Genomic DNA, 26,654 nt, shown 5'->3' with positions numbered 1-26,654 from the left:
ATTTCACTTAGCATAATCTCCTCCAGTCCCATCCACGTTGATGTAAAAGTTGGGTATTCATCCTTTCTGATGGCTGAGTAATATTCCATTGTATATATGGACCACATCTTCTTTATCCATTTGTCTGTTGAAGGGCATCGTGGCTCTTTCCACAGTTTGGCTATTGCAGATGTTGCTGCTATGAACATTGGGGTGCATATGGCCCTTCTTTTCACTACATCTGTGTCTTTGGGGTAAATACCCAGGAGTGCAATTGCTGGGTCATAGGGTAGCTCTATTCTTAATTTTTTGAGGAACCTCCACACTGTTTTCCAAAGTGGCTGTACCAACTTGCATTCCCACCAACAGTGTAAGAGGGTTCCCCTTTCTCCACAACCTCTTCCAACATTTGTTGTTTCTTTCCCTGTCCATTTTTGCCCTTCTAACTGGTGTAAGGTGGTATCTCAATGTGGTTTTGATTTGAATTTCCTGATGGCTAATGATGATGAATATATTTTCATGTGTCTGTTAGCCATTTATATGTCTTCTTTGGAGAAGTGTCTGTTCATGTATTCTGCCCATTTTTTGACTTGATTATTTGTTTTTTGGGTGTTGAGTTTGAGAAGTTCTTTATAGATCTTGGATACCAGCTCTTTATCTGTAGTGTCATTGGCAAATATCTTCTCCCATTCTGTGGGTTGCCTCTTTGTTTTGTTGACTGTTTCCTTTGCTGTGCAGAAGCTTTTTATCTTGATGAAGTCCCAAAAGTTCATTTTTGCTTTTATTTCACTAGCTTTTGGAGATGTATCTTGAAAGAAGTTGCTGTGGCCAATGTCAAAGAGGTTACTGCCTATGTTCTCCCCTAGGATTTTGATGGATTCCTGTCTCACATTGAGGTCTTTCATCCATTTTGAGTTTATCTTTGTGTCCCCAAACCAGGCAGAGAACCCATCAAAAAGGAGAATTTCAGACCGATATCCCTAATGAATATGGATTCCAAAATCCTCAACAAAATCCTAGCTAATAGGATCCAACAATACATTAAAAGGATCATCCACCACAAACAAGTGGGATTTATCCCCAGGATACAAGGGTGGTTCAACATTCGCAGATCAATCAATGTGATAGAACACATTAATAAGAGGAGAGAGAAGAACCATATGGTCCTCTCAATTGATACAGAAAAAGCATTTGACAAAATACAGCACCCTTTCCTGATTAAAACTCTTCAGAGTATAGGGATAGAGGGAACATTCCTCAAGTTCATAAAATCCATCTATGAAAAACCCACAGCGAATATCATCCTCAATGGGGAAAAGCTGAGAGCGTTTCTGTGAAGATCAGGAACACTTCAAGGATGCCCACTCTCGCCACTATTGTTCAACATAGTACTAGAAGTCCTAGCAACAGCAATTAGACAACAAAAAGAAATAAAAGGTATTCAAATTGGCAAAGAAGAAGTCAAGCTCTCTCTTTCTGCAGATGACATGATACTTTATGTGGAAACCCCAAAAAACTGCACCCCCAAATTACTAGAACTCATACAGCAATTCAGTAATGTGGCAGGATACAAAATCAATGCACAGAAATCAGTTGCTTTCTTATACACTAACAATGCAACTGTAGAAAGAGAAATTAGAGAAACGATTCCATTTACAATAGCACCAAAAACCATAAGATAGGGGCTCCTGGATGGCTCAGCTGGTTAAGCGACTGCCTTCGACTCAGGTCATGATCCCGGAGTCCTGGGATCGAGTCCTGCATCGGGCTCCCTCCTTGGCAAGGAGCCTGCTTCTCCCTCTAACCCTCCCCCCTCTCATGTACTCTCCCTCTCTCTCTCATTCTCACTCTCTCAAAATAAATAAATAAATCTTTAAAAACAAAAACAAAAACAAAAAAACCAAACCATAAGATACCTCAGAATAAACCTAACCAAAGAGGTAAAGGATCTGTACTCTAGGAACTGCAGAACACTCATGAAAGAAACTGAAGAAGGCACAAAAAGTTGGAAAAATATTCCATGCTCATGGATCGGAAGAATAAACATTGTTAAAATGTCTATGCTACCCAGAGCAATCTATACCTTCAATGCCATCCCGATCAAAATTCCAATGACATTTTTCAAAGCGCTGGAACAAACAATCCTAAAATTTGTGTGGAATCAGGAAAGACCCCGAATCGCCAAGGAAATGTTGAAAAAGAAAAACAAAGCTGGGGGCATCACGTTGCCCAATTTCAAGCTATATTACAAAGCTGTGATCACCAAGAGAGCATGGTACTGGCACAAAAACAAGACACACAGACCAATGGAACAGAATAGAAAACCCAGATGTGGACCCTCAACTCTATGGTCAAATAATCTTCGACAAAGCAGGAAAAAACATGCAATGGGAAAAAGACAGTCTCTTCAATAAATGGTGCTGGGAAAATTAAAAGCACTTTTATAGCAGAGTCCAAGCAATGGGGTCCAAGTAGACATCTCTCTGAGGTCCTGGTTTTTCAAGGATAATTTTGAAGTCGAGCATAGAATGCATGAATGCACATTCTTCAGCCGATCCCCTGAATACCATTTGACACCATTAATTTGGTTAATATCAGAAACATATTTCTGAACCTCTTGTCTGGGTATGAAGACTGTGTTCCTCATCAGCTGGATCCAGCTTCCTGCTGAGACCAGTGAAGTATATCCTGTCACTTGAGAGTAGAGGGCTCATCTATCTAACTCCAACTTACCAAATCTTCAACTGTCATATATTCTAAACTGATGTAATAATTGTAAGGCATTTCAACATGAGGCTTGAAAATGGCCTTGCCAGAGCTTCATCCAAAAATAGATGTAGGCTGGTTCAATTGCCTCCTGGCTATTCTCCCTTCCTCCCATCTTTGTACTGATCTAAGCTTTTCAACACCACAGAGTAGAAGTGATGACATGCAGACCTGACCGGGTCCCTCCCCTGGCAGACAAAGGCTGTCCTCTGTAGACAGGTAAGGAATAGACAGATACCTTAAGTCAGCTGAATCACAGTACCCGGGTCTAATATCTAGACACACCTCAGTCACATGGAAAAATTAGGTTTGTCTAAGCTTGCCATGTATCTTTAAGCATAACTGTTTCTTGCCTGTGGTACCTGCTACCCTTCTTCCCAGGCTCCTCTACTTGACCAGAGTTGGAATTAGCTTTTCTGCAGAGCTTTCATGGGACACCCAGGCAGAAATTTTTATTCCGATTACCACTCCTCTTCTCATCCTCATCTTGTTTTATCTATTCTGGTTACTATTTCTCTGCGCAATAAAAAAAAAGTCACCCACATTATTACCAATCAGAAATGTTACTGATCTATTTTGGTACATTTCTTTATAGTACTGTTCCTATATGTATATATTGTGTGCTTTTACAAAAAACTTATTATTGAAGCATAGTTGACATACAGTGTTAGAATAGTTTCAGGTGCACAACACAGTTATTTGACAATTCTGTACATTACTCATTGCTCACCACAGTAAGTATAGTCACCATCTATCACATGCAATGTTATTACAATATTATTGACTCTATTCCCTATGCTATACTTTTCATCTCCATGACTTATTTATTTTATAACTGGAAATGTGTACTTCTTAATCCCCATCACCTATTTCATCCATCCCTCTACCCTCCTCCCCTCTGCAACCATCAGTTTATTCTCTGTATTTAAGAATCTGTTTTTTGGTTGTTTGCTTGTTTGTTTTGTTTTTCAGATTCCACATATAAGTGAAATCATATGGCATTTGTCTATATCTGTCTGACTTATTTCACTGAGCATTATACCCTTTGGGTCCATCCATGTTGTTGCAAATGACAAGAATCTCATTCTTTTTTTTATGGCCGAATAATATTCCTTTACACACACACACCCCACGTCTTCTTTATCTGTTCATCTGTTAATGGACATTTGGGTTGCTTCCGTATCTTGGCTATTGTAAATAATGCTATAATAAATATAGGGGTGTGTACATCTTTTAAAATTAGTGTTTTCATTTTCTTTGCAAATTTTGAACCACCCTTGCATCCCAGGAATAAATCCCCACTTGATGGTAGTGAATGATTTTTTTAAATGTATTGTTGGATTTGGTTTGCTAATATTTTGTTGAGGATTTTTGCATTTATGTTCATCAGAGATGTTGACCTATATTTTATGTTCTCTCTCTCTTTTTAGTGTATTTATCTGGTTTTGGTATCAGGGTAGTGCTGGCCTCAGAGAATGAATTTGGAAGTTTTCCTTCCTCTTCTATTTTTTGGAATAGTTTGAGAACAGGTATTAGCTCTTCTTTAAATGTTTGGTAGAATTCACCTGTGAAGCCATCTGGTCCTGGACTTTTGTTTGTTGGGAGATTTTTTTTAAAAAATATTATTTATTTATTTGAGAGACAGAGACAGAGATAGCGACAGAGATAGCGAGAGAGAGGGCAGGAGCAGGGAGAAGAGGGAGAAGCAGATCCCCCACTGAGCAGGGAGCCCGATGCAGGACTTGATCCCGGGACTCCAGGATCATGACCTGAGCCCAAGGCAGACAGTCTACTGAGCCACCCAGGTACCCCTGTTGGGAGTTTTTTGATTACTGACTCAATTTCTTTCCTGGTAATTGGTCTGTTCAAATTTCTTATTTCTTCCTGATTCAGTTTTGGGAGGTTATATGTTTTTAAGAATTTATCCATTTTCTCTAGGTCATCCAATTTATTGGCACATCATTTTTCATAATATTCTCTTATAATCTTTTGTATTTCTGTGGTGTTGGTTATTTCTCCTCTTTCATTTCTGATTTTGTTTATTTGAGTCCTGACTCTCTCTCTCTCTCTTTTTTTTTTATGAGTCTGGCTAGAGTTTTATCAATTTTGTTGGTCTTTTCAAAGAACCTGCTCCCAGTTTCATTGATCTGTTCTATTTTTTTTTTTTTTTTAGTCTCTGTTTTGTTTATTTCTGCTCTAATCTTATTATTTCCTTCCTTCTACTGGTTTTGTTTGTTCTTTCTCTAGCTCCTTTAGGTGTAAGGTTACATTGTTCATTTGAGATTTTGTTTGTTTGTTTGTTTCTTGAGGTAGGCCTGTATTGCTGTAAATTTCCCTCCTAGAACAGCTTTTACTACATCTCAAAGGTTTTGGACTGTTGTGTTTTCATTTTCATTTGTCTTGATGTATTCTTTTATTTCCTCTTTGATTTCTTTGTTGACCCATTCATTGTTTAGAAGCATGTTACTTAACCTCCATGTATTTGTGTTCTTTCCAGACTTTTTCTTGTGGTTGATTTCTAGTTTCATAGCATTGTGGTCAGAAAAGATGCATGGCATGACTTCAGTCTTTTTGAATTTGTTGAGACTTGTTTTGTGGCCTAATATATGATCTATTCTGGAGAATGTTCCATGTGTACTTGAAAAGTATATGCTGTTTTAGGATGGAATTTTCTGAATGTATCTATTAGATCCATCTGGTGCAGTGTGTCATTCAAAAACACTGTTTCTTTGTTGATTTTCTGTTTGGATGATCTATCCATTGTTGGAAGTGGAGTGTTAAAGTCCTCTACAATTATTGCATTACTATAGATTACTTCCATTGTATTTGTTATTAGCTGCTTTATGTATTTGGGTGCTCCCATGTTGGATGCATAAATATTTACAATTGATACATGTTTTTGTTGGATTGTTCTCCTTATGATTATATATGCCCTTCTTTGTCTCTTGTTACAGTCTTTGTTTTAAAGTCTATTTTGTCCGATGTAATTACTGCTACCCCGGCTTTCTTTTTGCTTCCATTTCATGATAAATGCTTTTCCATCCCTTCACTTTCAATCTGCATGTGTCTTTAGGTCTGAAATGAGTCTCTTGTAGGCAGTCTATAGATGGGTCTTGCTTTTTTTAATCCATTCCATCACCCTATGTCTTTTGATTGGAGTCTTCAGTCCATTTACATTCAAAGTAATTATTGATAAGTATGTACTTATTGCCATTTTGTTACTTGTTTTATGGTCGTTTTGTAGTTCTTCTTTGTTCTTTTCTTCTCTTGCTCTCTTCTGTCAAGGTTTGCTGGCTTTCTTTAGGGATACAGTTGGATTCCTTTCTCTTTATTTTTTGCATATCTATTACTGGTCTTTGATTTGTGGTTACCATTAAGTTTATATATGACATCTTATGCATATAGCAGTTAAGTTGATGGTTGCTTAAGTTTGAATCCATTCTTCACTCCTATTCCCCCACATTTTAGTATAGGATGTCATACTTTACATCTTTTAATTTTGTGAATTCCTTGACTGATTTTTATAGATATACTTATTTTTACTGCTTTTGTGTTTCCTATTTTCTTACTCCTGCTTACGGTCTTTCCTTTCCACTCAAAGAGTCCCCTTTAACATTTCTAGATTATGAACTCCTTTAACTTTTGTTTGTCTGGGAAACTCTTTATCTCTCCTTCTATTCTGAATGATAGCCTTTGTTGGATAGAGTATTCTTGGCTGCAGGTTTTTGTCTTTCAGCACTTTGAATATATCATGTCACTCTCTTCTGGCCTGCAAATTTTCTGCTGAAAAATCAGCTAATAGCCTTATGGGGTTTCTTTTGTATGTAATTGGTTTCTTTTCTCTTTCTGCTTTAAAATTCTCACTTATAACTACACTTTGCCATTTTAATTATTATGTGTCTTGGTGTGGACCTCTTTTGGTTGATTTTATTGGGGGTTCTCGGTTCCTCCTAGATCTGGATTTCTGTTTCCTTCCCTAGATTTTGGAAGTTTTCAGCTATTATTTCTTCAAATAAATTTTTGGCCCCCCTTTCTCTCTCTTCTCCTTGTGAAATCCCTATAATGTGAATGTTATTACACTTGATGGTGTCACTGAGTTCCCTAAGTCTCTTTTCATTTATTATTACATTTTTTTCTCTCTCCTTTTCAGCTTGATTGCTTTTCATTACTCTGTCCTCCAGGTCACTGATTCATTCTTTTACTTTCTCTAGTCTACTATTTATTCCATCCAGTGTATTTTTAATTTTAGATATTGAGTTCTTCATCTCTGATTGGTTCTTTTTTATGTTTTTTATCTCTTTGTTAAGGGTCTCCACTCTTTTCTCAAGTCCAATGAATATCTTTATGACCATTACTTCAAATTCTCTATCAGGCATATTACTTACCTCTGTTTTGTTTAGGTCTCTTGCTGTGATTTTTGTCCTAATCTTTCCCTTGGGACATATTCCTCTGTCTCCTCATTTTGTCTAACTCTCTGTGTGCGTTTCTCTGTGTTAGCAAAATCAGCTATGTCTTCTGCTAGTGAAAATAATGGCCTTATAAAGAAGATGTCTTGTAGTGCCCTGCACTTCAGTGTCCCCTGTTCACCAGCACCTGGCACTTCAGTGGTGTCTCCTATGTGTGTTGCGTTCACCCTCTTGTTGTGGCTGAGGCCCCCGTTTGCCGTGAGTCCCGTCATCTGCAATGGCTCCCTTTTCCTGTTGTGGGCAGTGTTGGGTTCCTGTGGTGTTAGTGGGCCAGTCTGAGGCCACGTTGGGCTTAAGGTGAGTCAGATCAGGCGTTTACCAGAGATACAGTAGCACCGAACTTCAGGAGAATGGGGGGGGGGTTGGGGCGCACAGTGCCAGCAAGGTCTGCGCTGGTGGGAGGGGACCTGTAGCTGGGTTGGATCTGCAGCAGAGTGTGGTGGCGGGATGTGTGGTGTTAGCAAGGTTTACACTGGCCTGGCTCCACAGGAAGACATGTGGGTAGGGCACACTGTTAGCAAGTTAGGTAGTGAATGTTGGCTCAGGGCTGATACCCACAGGGGTTTGTGTGGTTATGGTGAGGAGGAGGGAAGGGAAATGGTGCCACCAGCTCTTATGTTCCTGGAGAAGTTGCCCAATAATCCCTGCCCCAGTAACCCATGCTCTGAGATTAGTAAACAAATCTCCGTTCCATATACCACAGGCGTTTTTCAAACTCCTGCTTCCATGCTATATTTCCATGGGGTTATTTGTTGCTCTATCTCTTTAAGTGCAGGGGCTCAGTTTCCTCTTGTGCTCCTGACTCTCCCACAAGCCTGCTATTTTTGAAGTTCCAAGTTTTAAGCCTCCCTAATTGTAAAAAATCATAGAATTTGGTCCCTCTGGTTTTCAAAGCCAAATGTTATGGGGATTCATCTTTCCTGTTCAGGCTCCTTCTTGTGAAAGTCTATTTCTCTCCCCTCTCTGCACCTGTGGTGTTCCCCACCCGCCACCGCTGCCTTCTGGGGACGGTTCTGCAGGTCTGTTTCCTCCTGACTTTGTCTCTGCCCTTCCCATCCTCTTCTATGAGGCCTCTTCTCTACATTTAACTGTGGAGAATCTGTTTGGCCAGTCTTTGGGTCATTTTCTGGGTTATTTACACTGATGTGGCTGTTACCTAGCTGTATCTATGGATGAGGTGAGTTTAGGGTCCTCCTACACTTGCATCCTCCTTAGAAGGGTTTTTAAATGAATAACAGTGACATCCAAGAGGCAAGAAATTGGAAAATAATATGAAAATAATAGATCAGCTTTTCCACAAAACTCGATTTTGTGTAGAAATGTCTTCTAAAAATTTCCCCACAACTGCTAAGATTTATTTCCTGGATTCTGCACACATCACACTACGCCCTGCAGGCACTAGTGAGTCCCAGAAACCAAATCTACATATACAAAGAAACAAAAGTAAGGGGACCAGAAAAGATAAGAGCTGATGAGTGGTCCAAAATTGACTAGAGGCCTGATTATGTTGGAGAAATACAATTTGCAAGACTTAATTTATGCGCTGTAAATTAGGGAAGAAACTTTACTTGGTGGGAAGAAGTTGGAGAGAGGGGAGGGGTCATAGAAAGGATTGCTCACTGGGACAGCACTGGAAGCTTGAAGAAGGGGGAGGGAGAAAGAGAGAGGCTACAGGAAGCACTCCATACTGGGAGAGCCTTGGTCACACACTTGTGCACTGCAGTGTGGAATAATGCCGGAACAAAGAGAAGATTGGTTATAGCATGGGGAAATAGGAATGGATTAGGAGATTTTTTGTGTCACAGGCAGACAGTGATTTTCTTCCCATTTTTTTGTCCATGGGATAATAAGACAACTAAATATCATAGCAAGACTGGCCCAAGACATTGTCCCCAGGTCAGATAATTGGGCACATTGTGTACTAAATTATGAATAAATTTATGTCTCCTCTATGCCATTGAGCCTTGAAACCATCCTTTATTCTGAACATACTATGAGCTACCCTGTGAGTCAATTTCAGTCATTATCATAATACTATCAGTAGCAGAATCAAATAATACATAGATGGTTTCTAAAATTAATATAAAATTGCTTCATGGTTTAGCTGAGAGATACCTAATAACTTAGATTATCCTCACATGAGGACAAATGGATGAATTTTTAATCTTGCTACTTTGAATAGGGTAAAATTAGTTTTTTTAGAAGTGAGGATCATTTAATACTTGTAGAAAAAGTTGAAGAATTTTCAAAAAACTTTGCTAACTACACAAAGGCTTAATTAAGAGAGCAACCCCCCTGAGATGTCCGCTGTCACGCATATTGAGTTTTCTTTGCTGTCTAGAGTTGCTTCTTTGTGCTCGTGTTCCTCATAAAGACACTTCCTCACAGGGTTTGTGAGTTTTGTCTGTTCTTGTCCTTGTTTTTTGTTTTTTTTTTCCTGAATTCAAGGGGGAGACATTTATTCTGATTATGAGAGTAATACATGGTCATTGTAAAGGATTTGGAAAATACAGACATATAGAATAAGGAGGAAAATAAAATCTAGTTTGATAACTAAAAAACCATAGTTAACATTTTCTTTCCAGTATTTTCCTTTTCTTAAATTATATTTAATTATACAAGTAATGCATAAATATATCCTTCTTGCAAAAACTAAACCATTGCCTTCTCCCCACGTGCAGCTCCAGTTCTAGTGTCACCCCCCCCACCAGAGGTAAGTACTGTTATTGAGGTGATGTGTGTGCTCTCAGACCTTTTCCTTTTTTTTCTCTCTCTACATGTATTTATAGAAAATAAATAGTATATTAACCCCCTTTTATGTTTTATGACAAAGGGTATCAAACCATGGATCTACACTTTCTTATTTTTGTTCGGTGATATATCTTGGAGATATTATTATGTTCAAACATACAGATCTAGCTTATGTGTGTTGCATAGTATTCCACAGTATGGAAATGCCTTGTTTTAGTAATTGCCCTGTCAATGGAAATTTATATGGTTTTAGCCCTCCTCCCTTTCCGCTTTTGCTATTACAAATAATGATATAATGAATATCCTTATACATATTTTTATGCCCATGTATGAGTATTTTTCATGGGGAGATAATTGGAGAGTAGAGCTGCTCAGTTGGATGATAGTTACATTTAGTCCATATAATACATAGATTTTATTTTATTTTAAACTCTGTTTCTTCTGTTTGAGAGAGAGAGAGAGCATGCACGTGTGTGCACGAGGGGTGGGAGGGGTCGAGGGAGGAGGAGAGAGAGAATCTCAAGCAGGCTTCCCTCTCAGTGTGGAGCCCAACACAGGGCTCAATCCCATGACCCCAAGATCATGACCTGAACCGAAATCAAGAGTCGGACGCTTAACTGACTGAGCCACCCAGGCGCCTCAATACATTGATTTTAATACAGTCAAGCCAGTAGAGTGTCCAAAGGGCTTAACCACTTCATATTCCTGGCAGCTACATATGAAGATAACCCTTTCCTTATACTTTGCTAACACTTATTATTATCAAACCTTCTATTTTTTTCCAAACTGATGTACCAAAAATGGTGTGGCTTTCTTTTAATTCTTATTCACCTGATTATTAGGGTGGTTAGAGGATCTTTTTATGTATTTTTCAGCCATTTGTATTTCTCTTAATGAGAATTCTCTATTTATATGTATACTCATTTTATTGGGTTGTGATTTTCTTATTAATTTGTAGGTGTTCCATATATTCTAGGTTTTAGCTCTGTGTTCAGTGGGGAGTCGGCTTGAGGTTCTCTCTCTCTCTCTCTCTCTCTCCTTTTGCCCCTCCTCCCCTCAAATAATAAATAAATAAATCTTTAAAAAATATTCGATGTTTTAATCCTTAATCTGATACATACAAAACAATTTCTTTCAGCCTGTCATTTAGTGATCTATATCTATAAATTTTTGTATGTGACTGGGATGAAACTGTATGTGCAATTTTACATTTTGTCTTTTTTCACTAAAATTATATTGCATTTTCCCCTATCATTAAAGATTCTCCAACAAGATGATTTTTAATGACTGAATATAATTTTATTGTGTGAATGTAACATTTTGTGTGTTTTTCTTTTTTTCTTCAAGCACAATTAGAGCTCAGCATGCTTCTGTTGAGCTGTAACTGTGTCTGTAATTTTGCTATTGAATATATTTGGAAAATTTTGCTAATGATTGCCTTTCTGAATATCTTTCTATTTAATCTTTGGGTGTATTTCCATTTCTTTAGGTAAGATTATAAGAAGGAAACTCATTGGGGCAAATACTATTAATGTAAATTTCATTGATACATACGGTGACATTTTTTTTCTGGATATTTTTTTTTTTAAAGATTTTATTTATTTATTTGACCCAGAGAGAGACAGCGAGAGAGGGAACACAAGCAGGGGGAGTGGGAGAGGGAGAAGCAGGCTTCCTGCCGAGCAGGGAGCCCGATGTGGGGCTCGATCCCAGGACCCTGAGATCATGACCTGAGCCAAAGGCAGATGCTTAACCAACTGAGCCACCCAGGCGCCCCTTTTTCTGGTAATTTTGTACCAGCTTATCTTTCTATGAGTAGTATGTCAGCATGTCTTTCTCACAGAACTATTTCTCTCTCTTTTTTTTTTTTTAGAACTGTCTCTTAATTATTAAGTATATTAAGTATATTTAAAATATCAATTTTAAAGATCGGAAATAATACCTCACTGATAGTATAATTTGTATTTAATTGATGACCAGTGAAGAAGGATACTTCTCATTTATTAGCCATTTATAGTTCTTCTGATAGTTGTTAGTTCTTTTATGTAATTTTTCTCTAGGGTATTTGTTTTCTTATTGGTTTGAATGGGTTCTTTGCATATTACGGTTTTGACTCTTTATATTACTTTTGTAAATATTTTTACACTTTGTTCTTCACTTTAAATTCTGTTTATATATTTTTAGTGTGTAGAAGTTTTAAAATTTTGTTGTCATATGTGAGTTTTGTCTTGATGTTCTTTCATTGCTTCTATGTTTAGAAAATCCTTTTCAAGATAAGATACATATAAATTGATAGTACTTTTTATGATTGCATTTTTAATATTCAGTGCTTCAAGTCTATCTTAAATTTACTTTGGTTTATAATGTGTAAGACAGCTCTAAAATTTCTTTTTTTTTCTTTAGTAATTAGCTTCACTATTTATTGACCAATATTTTGCCCCCCACTATTTATAGCATAACTTTTCTTCATACACTAAATTCTTCTGAGCACTGGAGACTAAAAACTGTTCCTGGGGTTTCTATTGGTCTTTCTGTTGATTTCCTGCTGAGTATCACATTGTTTTAATTAGATTTTTTTTTCAAAATGAAAATTTTTAAAAGGGCATTTTTTTTCCTAATGCCTCAATGCCACCAAAGGGCCATTTAGCTAAAAAAAAAAAAATCTATATAGGTACTTCTAGTTTAAAAATGGTGACATGCAGATAGCATTTCTCCCTTCTACTTCTGGAAATTAGCCTCAGGCAACAAAGACCATGAGAAACAATTTCCATTGTTGGCCTGTCCAGGAGATGGCTGAAATCTTGTAACACAAAGTAGGCGGCAAGCTTTTCCCAAGTAGCAGAGGTTGAGGGGGGGTGCATGCGGGAGGCACCCTGGCTACAGAGGGTAGGAAGGGAAAGCTTATTTTGCAAAGATGAGTGGCAGACTCAGAGGAGTTGAGTCAACATCTCTTGTTTGCCAAAGAGGTTGGAGGTGTGTGGACTGCCAATGGGAGCCTCTCTGCACCTACCTGGCTTCCAAAAAGTAGGAGAGGGAGAGCCAAGTAAAAATCACGCCATGAGCCAGATTTCTAGGAAGCTGTGGAGCGGGGGGCTCGTGGAAAGTCTGCATTGTGATAAACCCTCTTCATGGGCTGGAATGAAAGATAAGTCAAATGAAGTTGTATATAAATCCTGAGTCTTACTTAGGGAAACTCCTGCTTGGCTGGAACCCAAGTGACTTTACCTTCCCATCCCTGTGTGCACACTAACCTCTTCCACAGCTGGCCCAGCGAGCACTCATCTTCTAATGAGCAATCAAAAAGGAAACAACGCAGGAAAACTTGTGACCAAACATTCATTGTGAATAAAACAATTGAATAAAGCCAACATGTGCCTGAAGCGTATTCGGAAAGCAGCGATACAGGACTTCAAGGAGGATACAGCAAGGTGAGGAGAGGAGATGAAATGTGACCTGGCGGGATTCAGGAGAGAAAAGACAAAAAAAGTGAAGCCATCGCAGAAATAAAAGCAAGACCGAAAGGGACACAGGGAGTCAGGCGAGCATAGAGAAGAAATAGCAAGAATATGAGAGATGGAATGGAAATAAAGAATTAACAAGTAACAGGGAGGAAGTGAATAAAATGGAATACTTAGAGAAGAGACAGAGCACGTGCATTATGAGAATCCCCTGAAGAAAAGACTAGCCAGCGTAAGAGAGGAAGAAGGGAGAGGTAGCATAAGCATTTTGGTTTCTTCCATCTAGTAACTTTGGTGCTACACTGGCAAGTATTTAGAATGAGAATTATAAAGATAAAAAATTCGAAGTTGTAGGTGAGGGGACGAGAGGAGCAAGGAAGGGAAGGTAGGCTATTGTAGTGAATTAGTGGATGTTGTCTAAAAGGTATTAAAGTTACGGTTAAACTTCAAACTAGAACAAAAATACAAACCTCCCCAATGATCCGACCAAAGAAGGCAAAGCAAACAGATGTGTGGTGAAAGATTTTGGAAGAGTGATCAAAACAAGAAGCATAACATAAAATAATGCAGCAGAGCTAAGACCAAGTTTATCTGTCAGGTGAACAGGTGTAAACATCATCCAGGACGGGAAAAAGAATTTTAAGATTGATCGCAAAGCCAAACACAGCTGTATTACATAGGAGACATAAAAAACAAAGTGGTCCAGGAAGGATGAACATAAAAATATGGAACAGAGGTATAGGTAGTCAGATTCAAAGAAAAATCTGGGATCACGGTCTCAATATGAGAAAAGACTAGATTCAGAGCAGAAAGGAATAAGTGAGCATGTTATGATGCTACGCGGTACAACCCACCACGAAGATAAAGTTGTGAATCTTTACACCAAGTCGAACAGCACCAGCCCTCCCAAAGCAAGAAAACAAGCGGTACCAGGTGATAGAGATTTACAGTAGTGATGGGAGGTTAAACTCATCTCTCAGCTCATGACAGAGTAAAGGACAGAAATGAGGCTGGGCTAGAGGTGCCCAATTAAAATAATGAGTAAGGTACACCTAACATAGATGTTGGACTCCAAGCCCCAAAGACAGAGAATACACCTTCTTTTCAGGTGCCCGAAAGACCTTCATAAAACTGAGCATTCACAAAAACCTCAGTAAATTCCCTGAAATAGAAATAACATAGACAAGGATGATAGGGGAAAATGAGTAATGGCTGGTAGAGCAAAGGGACCACCCCGCCTGAATAGATCCAATTCTGAGTGGACACTGCTCCACCACACTGCGCTACACCCGTGAGTGTCAGCCCTGAATGCAGACAGTGTGCTCTGAGCACGGAGTAATGAAATAGAAATCCATGACAAACCCAGAAAATAAAGAGCCGTAACAACAACACAGCTCTTAACTCAGGTGAAAGAAGAATTCCAAACCAAACTGGAGATATGTAGGAGATAGTACAAACACTTCATAAGGATCTGGCGGGGGGTTGAAGGGCTAAGATGGAAGAGCTTAGTCATAAAGAAATACATTCATGTATTCTTCTTTCAGCTTTTGGATTGTCTTTCCTTGTCCCTGTAACCCTCTCCTGCTACTGCCATTCATTTCTTCTCAGGTGACCTCCGAGTGTCTTGAAGGAATGGATTTCTGTGGCACATTCCAGAGCCGTCTCAGCACAGAGGTGTCTCTAGCACTCAGTCAGGGTTTTCTCTATATAATTTTTTTCTCTTACTGTATGTCTATAGAAAGAGATTTATGATAAGGAATTGGTTTGTGCATAATGGAGGCTGAGAATCCCAAGATCTGTAACCAGCAAGCTGGGGACCCAGGAGAGCTGATGGAGTAAGTTCCAGTCTGAGTCTGAGTCCAAAGGCAGAGGAAGACTGACGTCCCAGCTTGAAGACAGTCTGAGAGCAAATTCTTCCTTATTCAGCCTTTTTGTTGTATTCAGTCCTTCAGTGGATTGGATGAGACCCACCCACACTGGGGAGGGCAATCTGCTTTACTCAGTCTACTAGCTCAGATACTAAACTCACCAGGAACGGTCTCACAGACACAACCAGAATAGCGTTCAACCAAATATTTGGACACCCTGTGGCCCAGTCAAGTTGACACATAAAATTAATCATCACAGCTACTAAGAGACATAGAAGAATTCCTGGACAAATGGGAAAAAAAAAAGTGATTTTCGTTGGAAGCTTCGGTATTTAAAAGATGTCAGTTCTCCTTAAGTTTATTTATAAAATTAACACGATCCCAATAAAAATACAAACAGGATTTTTGGGAATTTGATAAGTGGATTCTAAATTTCATATGGCAGAATGCACAAGTTAGAATAGCCAGAAATATTCTGAAAAAGAAGCCCTACCTGGCACTACCATAAGTGAATGAGCTCAGAGCTGCCTTTTAAGCTGCTGTTCTTAAGTTGCTCTTGTCCCTCAGCCTCACTGCTTTTGCTCAGATCTTTGACCGCACAGCATGTTCCTGCCACAGGACCCTTGCTCAGACTTTTGGCTATTTGAATGATGTGTGTTGCACCTACTCAGTCATCACTTCTTTAGGGAAATCTTTCCTTCTCACGTCTCTGATGGTAAGTCACTTTCTTTGTTTTCTCTTTTTTTTTTCTTGCACACATTTCAGTTTGTAATTATGTAATCAATAGTGTGGTTGTCTGATAAATGTTCTTTTTGTTAGTAGGGTGTAACCTCAGTGCCTGACCTTGAGTAAGTTTTCAGTAAATATTTGTTGATGAATAATCTCCAGGCTGCTGGACTTTGAAGGGTGATTTAGACTCAGCAGCTGTCTTCTAAACTCAGTAATCAGGAGTCTGCCTAATATGAGCCCTGTCCCGATATGCATTGCGTTGAGATCTTAACGTGTTTTTTCTCTCACCCATGCACATCTGAAGATGTAAATGATTTTTGGTAGTGTTCTGCTTTAGATTGTAACCATCTAAAATGAAGGGCCATATCTGAACTGTCTTGTGTGGCTTTTAATATTATGTCCAGTGGACACTGCTTTTTCATAAGAAGGAGATAGAACATTATGGAATGATTACATCATTTCCTGAAAAAGGATGCTAGTCATTGAAAGAAATAATCATAGCTATTGAAGAACTTATTTTCCTAATGAATTTTATAAAATGATGTACCATACAGGAGTGCCTGGGAGGCTCAGTTAAGGTTCTGACTCTTGATTGCAGCTGAGGTCATGATCTCAAGGTTGTAAGATTGAGCCTCGAGTCGGGTTCTGTGCTCAGTGTGGAGTCTACTTGAGATTCTCTCCCTCTCTGTCCCCCCCCCGCTTGTGCGCGCTCTCTCTCTTAAATAAATAAATACACAAAATCTTTAAAAACATAAAATAAAATGATGTGCCATACACACTCTACTTCATACCTCTCATAAGTGACCAAAGTCCTTATGTGGCCTGTTTTAGGAAATCTAGCTGTGGTGGTTAGGGTGGGGAAGTCACTTCTGAATATAAAGTGAGGCTGAACAGGATGTGGTTCTCTTATTAGATGTAGCTAAACGTTTTATGCTTTCTCCCCAGGAGTACATACCTACCATCTTCTTGGATATGTTGTGATTGGCAAACATGGGTTGTTACTAGGTGCACTGAAGGTTTTGCTTGGCATTTTGTGCATTGAAACGCACTAGTCATGACAACGCTTGTTATAAAGTTAAGGGCTTTGAGATGACTTTTGCATTCATGAACATTTCCAAACAGTAGTCTTTGGCAGTTCAGTAGCTGGGCAGTCATAAACCAGTTTTACTAGTGTGTCCCCTGAGGCCTTGTAGATAATTCCAGGAAACCCTCCTTTATGTGACCTCTTTCGTATTCCTTCAGAAATGAATGGCTTTCCTGTGTGTCTTTCACAAAGACCACAGGCCTTGGAAACTTCACAGAGGTAGGCATAGGTATCTGTCCAAGCTCAGGAATAATTCTCGAAAGAGGCTGGTCTCATGGCATAAGTAACAGAACCAGAGGTTGCAGACTATGACCCACAGGCCAAACCCATCAAATCTGCTCTGCAGATGTGTTTATTTGGATCATAGTTTTCTTTTTTTAAACATTGAAATTAGTTGCCAAGCTGAAAAAACTGGGAATTTTTACTTCAGAAAGTCTGGATATATGACTTGTCTTGAAAGATTGGAAAAACTTGGCCACGTGGAGATCCGCAGTTCTGCATTGGCTGCCATCCGTGGAACTGAGAGCTGTTGCCTGGCGGATGGGGGGAAGACTCCTCAGGCACCACTCCACTACCGTGGTCTCCCGCATTCATCTGAGTCAACTTCATGGGTCATGACCCCAAGATAGGCTATGAGATTGAGAATAAGTGGTATAGTGAATAATTAGGAAGGAGGCAGCCGTTTGCCTTCAACTCACACAATCTCTTTGGTAAACGAATGATGCCCTTTATTCAAAATATGAGGTGAGTTGATCATTTTTGTAGTCTGGAAACAGAAGGACAATGAAAACTGCCTCTTTGCTGTGGACGTTGTCACATTGAGTCTCTTCTGATAGTTTTGTGGGGACTCTTATCATCGGTTCTGGTCAGAGGTCAAGTAGCATTTGAGTTGGGTGGAAGGAAGCTCTCTAAAGTGGCAAAGGCCAATCCTTAAATGCCATCTTGGGAGAGCACATCATTCATTCCTGGGCTGCCTCCCACCTCCCTCAGAATTTTGAGAGTGAAATGATCTGGACGAGACACTGCCTGGGCAACATTTTCGAGACATTGGGACTACAAAGAATGCTCTGTGTTTAATCTTGCTCTGCACAGCTGCACAGAAAAAGATTGTTTAAAACTCTTCTTTATATTTTGTCTTTTGGGGGAACCCTGTCAGGAAATTTACGGCCATCCCTTGGAAGTCCCAGTCACTCGGGAGCAACTAAACCACTATCGGAATGCGGCCGAAAACGCTCGAAGTGAACTGGCGGCAACTTTGGTCAAATTTGAATGTGCTCAGTCTGAGGTAAGACTGCATCTTCGTGACTTCGAAATGGGCCATTTTATCTTCTAGAGTGAAGCTTTCTTCTAGAGTGAAGCAGAGTGTAGAGGTGATTAGAAATAGGACAGCTTTACACCTTTTGGCAAAGGTATTTATTCCTCTGGTTCATCTACTCCCCTTGTAGAGAACTCTTGAAAGGTTATGCATTTGCCGTGGTTCAAAGCAAAGTGATGTTGGCTGGTTCCCAGATGTCCGAGGAACTTCACAGCCTTGAGAGACCTGGAGGCACCTGATGACTTTGGTTGAAGCTGCCTTGGTGTTGGGGTATTTTTAGCATTTCCCTGAATGTGTACCTTTAATGTGGTTTGCTTGCAATCTGGAGGTCTTAGAATGGAATGCTGGATCCCTTCCTACTGCTAGTTCTGATTGGCTGGGGGAAATTCTAGGATGATGATTAGGATCCATCTTCCCTCTGGGCTGGATCAGGTCTATTGTGGAGTTTCTGAGAGAGTCTCTCTAGAACCATTCTGCTCATAGCCTGGTGGCCCTGAGGGGTCCGGGGCTTGCTTGTGAGGTAACTAGCCCTTTCACTGGGCTGCCAGGAGTCCACTGAGATGATTTGATACCTTCTGTGTGTGTGTGTGTGTGTGTGAAAAATTGTATGCATGTATACTCATAGTTCCAAAGAAGTACATGCATTCATAAAGTTTTCTTATAGGGTGGCTCTGATATCTTAATAGGGCGTATACGTTCTTCAGTATTTTGATGCCACAGAATTCATAAAGGTTAAGATGTTTCTTTTGTATAAAACCTATAAGGATTTTCCTTTTCTTCCATATTTTCCCCAGAAATTGGAATGTTATTTTTTTATTATTAATATTTTTTTATTGCCCACGATAAGGATCCTGAAGGCAAGTGGGAGAAATACAGTGACATATCAAACAGTCTGTATCTACTTAGGAACCAGTTGTGGTCCTGAAATTACAAATATCTTAGCTTATAGGTTTCTCGTTTCATTGTCTGTCAGCAGCAATAGCAGCAATGCAGATTTAGAAAATGAGTTACCATTGAAAAATATCGCTTTTTGCAAAATACACCACAAATATCTCTTGAGTGACACTAAATCACCTCGAGACATTGCTCAATTGGTTTTGAAAGAGACAGAATATAAAGTCCATTGTTTAGGCATATGTTCCCATCTGGTAATGTAGATACAAATATGAAAAAAAGAAAATAAAGTTGGATTAAGTCATGAACGAAAGAGTGAGATTTGAAATTATGGTTTTGGGTTTCTTAAAAGTACTTCACACTTAACACCACTGAAGTCTTTTCCTCCTTCTTATGGCTTTTCCATGTTAGCTTCGGGACCTCCGATCCAGGATGCTTTCGAAAGAAGCCTCCTGTCAAGAGTTGAAAGCTGAAATGGAGAATTACAAAGAAAATAATGCTAGAAAATCATCTCTCCTCACCTCCCTGAGAGACAGAGTTCAGGAGCTGGAAGAAGAATCAGCAGCACTTACCACTTCTAAAATTAGAACCGAAATCACAGCTCACACTGCAATCAAGGAGAATCAGGAGTTAAAGAAGAAAGTTGCAGAACTAGATGAGAACTTACAGTAAGGGTATTTCAATATATCTTGTAGTTGTTAGCATGAAAATACTAGCTCCTGATAGCAGGATATGCCCTTGAAGGTACTGGCGTGTTGTTGCCTTATTTGGCCCTGGAACTCAATTTGAAAAAAAAAAAAATCTTGAAGCTCAAATATCTTTGGAGTCTTGAAACTTTTTCTCAAGCTCGTTTCCAAATGTTACCAGGAATCGTAACAAACAAGGCATTGTCCTTAAGCATATTTATGTCCGATTGATTAGGGCTGCAAATGCTCATATACTGAATTTGGAAGATTTTCTGTAAGTAGAGGTTTAACCAGAGGCAGTGAAGTGGCACACAGAGGGAGGTGTTTATTCAAGAGCTGGCTATAAAACTACCCTGGAAGCCCAGACCACTCCAGACCACCCCGAACACTCCTCGTTAGCTTTTATTGCCCGTTTATGCGGAAAACTCACGAAACCTTAGTTTTCCACACTTAGTTCTGGCAAAAGATAATTATTGAGACAAAACTGGGAACTAGTTGTTCCAAAAATATACTTTTAAAATTCTGCGCGTAATGAATAACTTTAATAATAAGATGCTTGATATTTATTTTACTTATTCCATCTTAAAAAAACAAAAAACCCCAGCACCACCACTCCTGTTCTCTTTTTATCTCCCCATTAACAGCAAAACTCCTTAAAATGTTTGTACAGACTCATTGTCTCCAGTTCTTCTTCTCTCTTCTCTCTCGGGTCTCCTCCACTGAAACCACTCACTGTGGTGACCCATGACCACACACTGCGGATTAAATGGTCAGTCTTTTTTTTTTTTTCTTAAAGATTTTATTTATCTATTCAACAGAGAGAGAGACAGCGAGGGCGGGAACACGAGCAGGGGGAGCGGGAGAGGGAGAAGCAGTCTCCCCGCGGAGCAGGGAGCCCGATGCGGGGCTCGATCCCAGGACCCTGGGACCATGACCTGAGCCGAAGGCAGACGCTTAACGACGGAGCCACCCAGGTGCCCTAAATGGGCAGTCTTTGTCTCACTTGACTTACCAGTATGTCAGGCACAGTTGGTCTCTCTCTCTGAACCACCCGCTTCTTCTGGCTGCTAGGACAGCTTTGTATCTTTCATTTCTAGCTGCCCTGCCATAGTCTCTTTCATTTTCCCCGTCTCATCTCGTTGACTTCCAAAGACTGGAGTGCCTGGGCACTCAGTCCTTGAATCTCTTCTGATTTCTATCTAAATTCAGTCTCTTGGTGATCTCATGACTTCAAGTATGATCTAAATGCTAGTGATGCCCACATTTCTATGACTAGCCTGGATCTCTTCTCAGACCTCAAGAAAGACCCACATATTTTTACTACCTACGGGGCCTTAGCATGTGGATGTCCAGTGGGCATCTCACACTTAACATGGCCAAAACGGAGCTCCGGCTGTTCCCACAGAACCCTCCTGCTCCTTTCCTCACCTCTAGTGATAATTCCATTCCTCTAGTCCATCAGGTCAACAACCTTGGTCATCATCCTTGGTCCTCTTGCTCTTTCACACTCTGTGTCTGATCCTTCAACAAGTCCCCTCATCTCTACTTGCAGAATAAATCTACATTTTGACTACTTCCCATTGTTGCTCTCATTGCCACTAACCTGATTCCAGGGACTACCATCTCTCTCCGGGATGTTTGCAGTAGCCTCCGAAGTGATTTTCCTGCTGCTGCCTGTGACCCTCGCAGCCAGAGTGATCCTGTAAAAACACAATAGATCTCTTTGGTCCTCTGCTCAGAGGCCTGCAGTGACTTCTCTTCTCTCTCAGGGTAAAGACAAAGGATATTCTATGACCTAGAAGGCTCATCCTGACCTGGTTTTGCTTCTATTCTCTCTTTCCATTCTTTTCATTTCAGCTCACTGGCTTCTTTGCTGTCCTTTGAACGTAACAGGTGTGTTCCTACCTCAGGACTTTTGCACTTGCTAATCCCTTGGCCTGGAAAGCTCTTCCCCCAGATACGGCATGGCTGCCCCTCTGCTCCCTTTAGGTCTTCACTCAGAAGTTGCTTTCTCAGGTCTTCCATGAGTAACTACATCTAAAATTTTACTCTGCTCCCCTGCCAAATATTTCTTCTTCCCTTTTCTGCTTAATTTTTTCTCTCCAGCTTTTTTGTTTTTTTATAACAGTATACATTTCACATACATTGATTTTGATTACTGTCCATCTTCCTGACTAGAACGTAAGCTCCGTGAGGGCAAGGATGTTCATCTGTTTTGTTCACTACTGTATCTTTAGTACCTTTGATTGGGCTTGGTGCATAGTGAGTATCCAGTAAATATTTACTAAATAAATGAATAATACAAGTGATATGTACTAATTGTAAAAAAATTTTTTTAAGATATAGAAAATTGCCAAAAATATTAAAATTATTCAAGACCTTATGATTTCTGAAAAGCTATACTTCAAATTTTGGTGAACAGGTTTTCAGGTAGTTGACATCATATAATGAACTATGTTTTTTACTGAATAATATGTTGTAGACATATATTTCTTAAGATTTTATTTATTGATTGATCTGGAGCCAGGAGGAAGGGCAGAGGGAGAGAGAGAGAGAATCTCAAGCAGGCTCTGTGCTGAGCGTGGAGCCCAGCATGGGGCTCGATTCACGACCCTGAGATCATGACCTGAGCCAAAAATCAAGAGTCGGGCACTTAACCAGCTGAGCCACCCAGGCGCCCCTATGTTATACATATTTTAAAAAGTCACTCATGGTATCATCTTTAATAGCCCATGGTACCCATTGCCTGACATATCATAATTTACTTACCAGTTCTTTTTGTTATTTCTTGCAGACATTCAGGTTAGTTTCACTCAAAGAATTATTATAAACCAAGTGTATTCATTTGTATTCATATTTTCACATTGATGTGATTATGTCCTTAGGGTAGATTCCTAGGACTTTGTTGGGTCCAAGTGAAATGCAAATAGAAGTGGGAACAGTTCAGCCACACTTGGGATGGAGAAGCAAGATTGAAGCCTTGGACTGAATGGGTGGATTCATACATGTAAATCAATCCATCCACATCATAGCATTAACTGTGCTTTTCGTGAGCCAGAGAGACTGAATAAATTTTACCTTTTATATGCTGAAAATAAGAACTTAGAGATATATTGATGTTGGTCTTTTATTGTTATACATTTTTCTAAATAGAAATATGATATGCTTTTGAGTGTATGCAATTACATGCTTTGTTAATCTTTGAATAGAATGAAAGAATTTGCAGTAAACATTCAACATGGTAAAAAGGGAAAGCAATAATCATGTTTATTATCTAGGGTACTGAAAAAATGATACCAAATTACTGAAATGATTCTAATTTGCCTTTAAAGTATGTCTGTCTTTTGATGATCTCTTAGTCTCTAACATTTAAAGCATTAGAAATAGACCGTGCTATTTCAGCAAACCTATCTGAGATTTGAAATGAAATATTCATAGCAGAGCATAATCAACTGATTTTCCTTGACTGGCCCATCTCAATACTCTTTAAACACTCTGGATGTATGAAAACTAATAATGGTCTTTGCTGGTGATTGAACATCTCTCTCTTCTAGAGAGGGGGATCATCCACTGCTCCTGATATATTTTTTATTATAGTTATGCTTGGCCTGACCCAGGGTATGCCCTAAGTAACCCTTATATAGATCACTGCATAGTGTCTGAAAATAAAGCAAAGGATGATACGCTAGAAGAAATATAGCAGTACTGTCCTTCTTCATGAGGACCCAACAGAGACCCATGACTATATACATCCATTGTGATCTAGAGATTTCCTGCCACTTCTGCAGATCCTAAATGGTCAAGGACAAGAGTCAGAGAGTCTGTCTCCTTTGCTGTTACTAGATCTAAGATGCCATGAAGATTTTTGTACATTTCTGCTAAGTGTAGGTGCCTGGCTTTGACTTTTCTCCTTCCTGTACAGGGCTCACATGACAATGATGTGCTCTGTGTCCAGGAAACTGTTGTGATGAAAGTGATGATTGGATCAGAGAGCTTAAGTTCTGAACTTTGTTTGATGAATGATCTCTTCTATAGTGTTACAACTTGATGTATGTGTTATTTGCCCTATAGAAAGTGTTTAAAGGAAAATGAGGAGAATAAGAATCAAGTCTCGAAGAATTGCAGGAAACATGAGGAATTTCTATCTCAACTTGGTGACTGCTTAGATCCAGAGAAGAAGAATGAAAAGGCATCAGATGAAGATTTAATTCTAAAGGTGTATGCACATGAAAAAGACAATAAGTGTAGCGGTCATTCTGACATATGCCCTGAACGGAAGTGCTGTGTTTGAGTCTGGGGGTGGCAGAGGAATGGGACAGTAGCCCAAGTATGGCATTAATTGACTCTGTGACCTGGGACAAACCTTTTCACCTCTCTGAGCTCTATTCCAAAATCCTTTCCAACATTGTTTGGGATTAATTACTCTCCAGAAAAGATTAATTGTTTTGTCTAAAATATATTTAGGTTGCCAAATACAGTTAATTATTCATCTTAACAATGTGTTTTAGGGAGTTTTTTTGTTTTAGTTACAGACAGAAGCATACACACATGCAACCCAAACCAAAACCAGCTGTGTCATTTTTCGGATACTTACTGAGTATAAGGTTAAGATTAGTTCTAAAGTACTTTTTAATTTTCCATTGAAATCAAATAATAAAAAGGTTGCCAGTAAGGTGGAAATTAGTTGGATCAGCGAATAATTCACTTGGCACATAGTGATTCATTAGGGTACCTGACAACGTTGGAGGTCCCACCCTGTCTTTGCTTATTTCACACCTTTCATATCCTTGCTTCCTGACAGATCTCCTTGCCCCCAATCTTTTTTATTAAAATTGAGGCGTAATTGACATGCAACATTATATTAGTTTCAGGGGTACAGCATAATGATTCAACACTTCTATACACTGTGAAATGATCACCATAGTAAGTCTGGTCACCATCTGTCACCATGAAAGGTTACAAAAAACTTATTTTTTTCTTGGGAGGAGAACTTTCAAGATGTACTTTCCTGGCAACTTTCAAATGTGTACTAGGATACTGTTGACTGTAGGCACTATGCTGCACACCGCATCTCCATCACCTATTCACTTCACAGCTGGACGTCTGTATCCCCCAACCCCTTCCCCACTGGCAACAACCACTCTGTTATTCTTATTCATGAGCTTGTGTTTTGTGTTTTGTTTTGTTTGCTCATTTGTTTTTTAGATTCCACACATAAGTGAAAGCATAGAGTATTTGTCTTTCTCTTGACTTAGTTCACTTAGCATAATACTCTCAAAGTCCATCCATGTTGTCACAAATGGCAAAGTTTCATTCTCTTATTTTTTTTAAGAGAGTGCAAGTGGTGGGGGAGGGGCAGAGAGAGAGGGAGAGAGAGAGAATTTTAAGCAGGTTCCACACCCAGCACGGAGGCCAACGTGGGGCTCTATCTCACGGTCCAGACAGAGATCATGACCTGAGCCAAAATCAAAAGCTGGACCCTTAATGGACTGAGTCACCCAGGCGTCCCGCATATATCTTTCCTAAATAGTGTTTTTATTTTCTTGGGATAAATACTCAGAAGTGGAATTGCTGGATCATATGGTAATTCTATTTTTAATTTTTTGAGGAGCCTCCATACTGTTTTCCACAGTGGCTGTACCAGTTTACATTTCCACCCACAGTGCACAAGCTTTCCTCTTTCTCCACATCCTCTCCAACAGTTACTTTTTATCTTTTTGGTATTAACCATTCTGATGGATGTAAGATGTAAACTGAAACCTCATGTGGTTTTGATTTGTATTTCCTGGATGATGAATGATGTTGAACATCTTTTCATGTGTCTGCCATCTGTATGTCATCTTTGGCAAAATGGCTATTCAGGTCCTCTGCCCATTTTTTTTTTTAAAGATTTTATTATTTATTAGAGAGAGAGAAAGAGAGAGCAAGCATGTGCACACACATGAGCAGTGGGGAGAGGCAGATGGAGAGGGAGAGGCAGACTCCACTGAGCAGGGAGCTGGACGTGGGGCTCAATCCCAGGACCCTGAGATCATGACCCAAGCTGAAGACAGACGTTTAACTGACTGAGTCACCCAGGCATCCCTGCCCATTTTTTTAATTGTATTTTTTTCCTATATGCATTCTCTATATATTTTGGATATTAACCTCTTGTCAGGTATATGATTTGCAAATATTTTCTTCCCATTCAGTAGGTTGCCTTTTCATCTTGTTGATGGTTTTCTTGGCCATGTAGAAGCTTTTCAGTGTGGTATAGTCTCACTTGTTTATTTTTGTTTTGCCTTTGCTTTTGGAGTCAGATCAAAAAAAAAAAAAAATTGCCAAGACTGATGTCAGTGAGTTTACTGTCTGTGTTTTTTTCCCAGGAATTTTATGGTTTCAGGCCTTATATTCAACTCTAATCCATTTTGAGTTCATTTTTGTGTGTGCTATAAGATAGTAGTCTAGTTTTATTCTTTTGCATGTGGCTGTCCAGTTTTCTCAACATCACCTATTAAAGAGACTGTCCTTTCCATATTGTATATTTGTGCCTCCTTTGTTGTAAATTAATTGACCACATGTGTGTGGGTTTATTTCTGGTCTCTCTATTCCATTCTGTTGATCTATTGTCTGCTTTTATGTTGTTACCATACTGTTTTGATGATGATACCTCTGTAAT

General features: G+C 39.3%; 1 protein-coding gene across 3 annotated transcripts in view; it reads left to right on the top strand.

The window, feature by feature from the left end:
* CCDC170 (coiled-coil domain containing 170) overlaps nucleotides 1-26,654 on the top strand; it is a 104,522-nt gene that overhangs the window by 21,025 nt on the left and 56,843 nt on the right. For all 3 annotated transcript variants that reach the window (XM_088023839.1, XM_028103253.2, XM_088023838.1), the window contains exons 3-5: nucleotides 18,258-18,386; nucleotides 19,722-19,978; nucleotides 24,068-24,212. In XM_088023839.1, coding sequence (XP_087879965.1) covers nucleotides 18,258-18,386; nucleotides 19,722-19,978; nucleotides 24,068-24,212 — 531 coding nt within the window. The remainder of the gene's footprint in view (nucleotides 1-18,257; nucleotides 18,387-19,721; nucleotides 19,979-24,067; nucleotides 24,213-26,654) is intronic.

Source organism: Eumetopias jubatus, unplaced genomic scaffold, assembly GCF_037043125.1.
Source record: "Eumetopias jubatus isolate StellerSeaLion01/CBP00866 unplaced genomic scaffold, mEumJub1_p1.0 scaffold_6, whole genome shotgun sequence".
Classification (NCBI taxonomy): Eukaryota; Metazoa; Chordata; class Mammalia; order Carnivora; family Otariidae; genus Eumetopias; species Eumetopias jubatus.
Note: the sequence above shows the minus strand (reverse complement) of the source record. Positions and strands in the feature narration are given on the sequence as shown.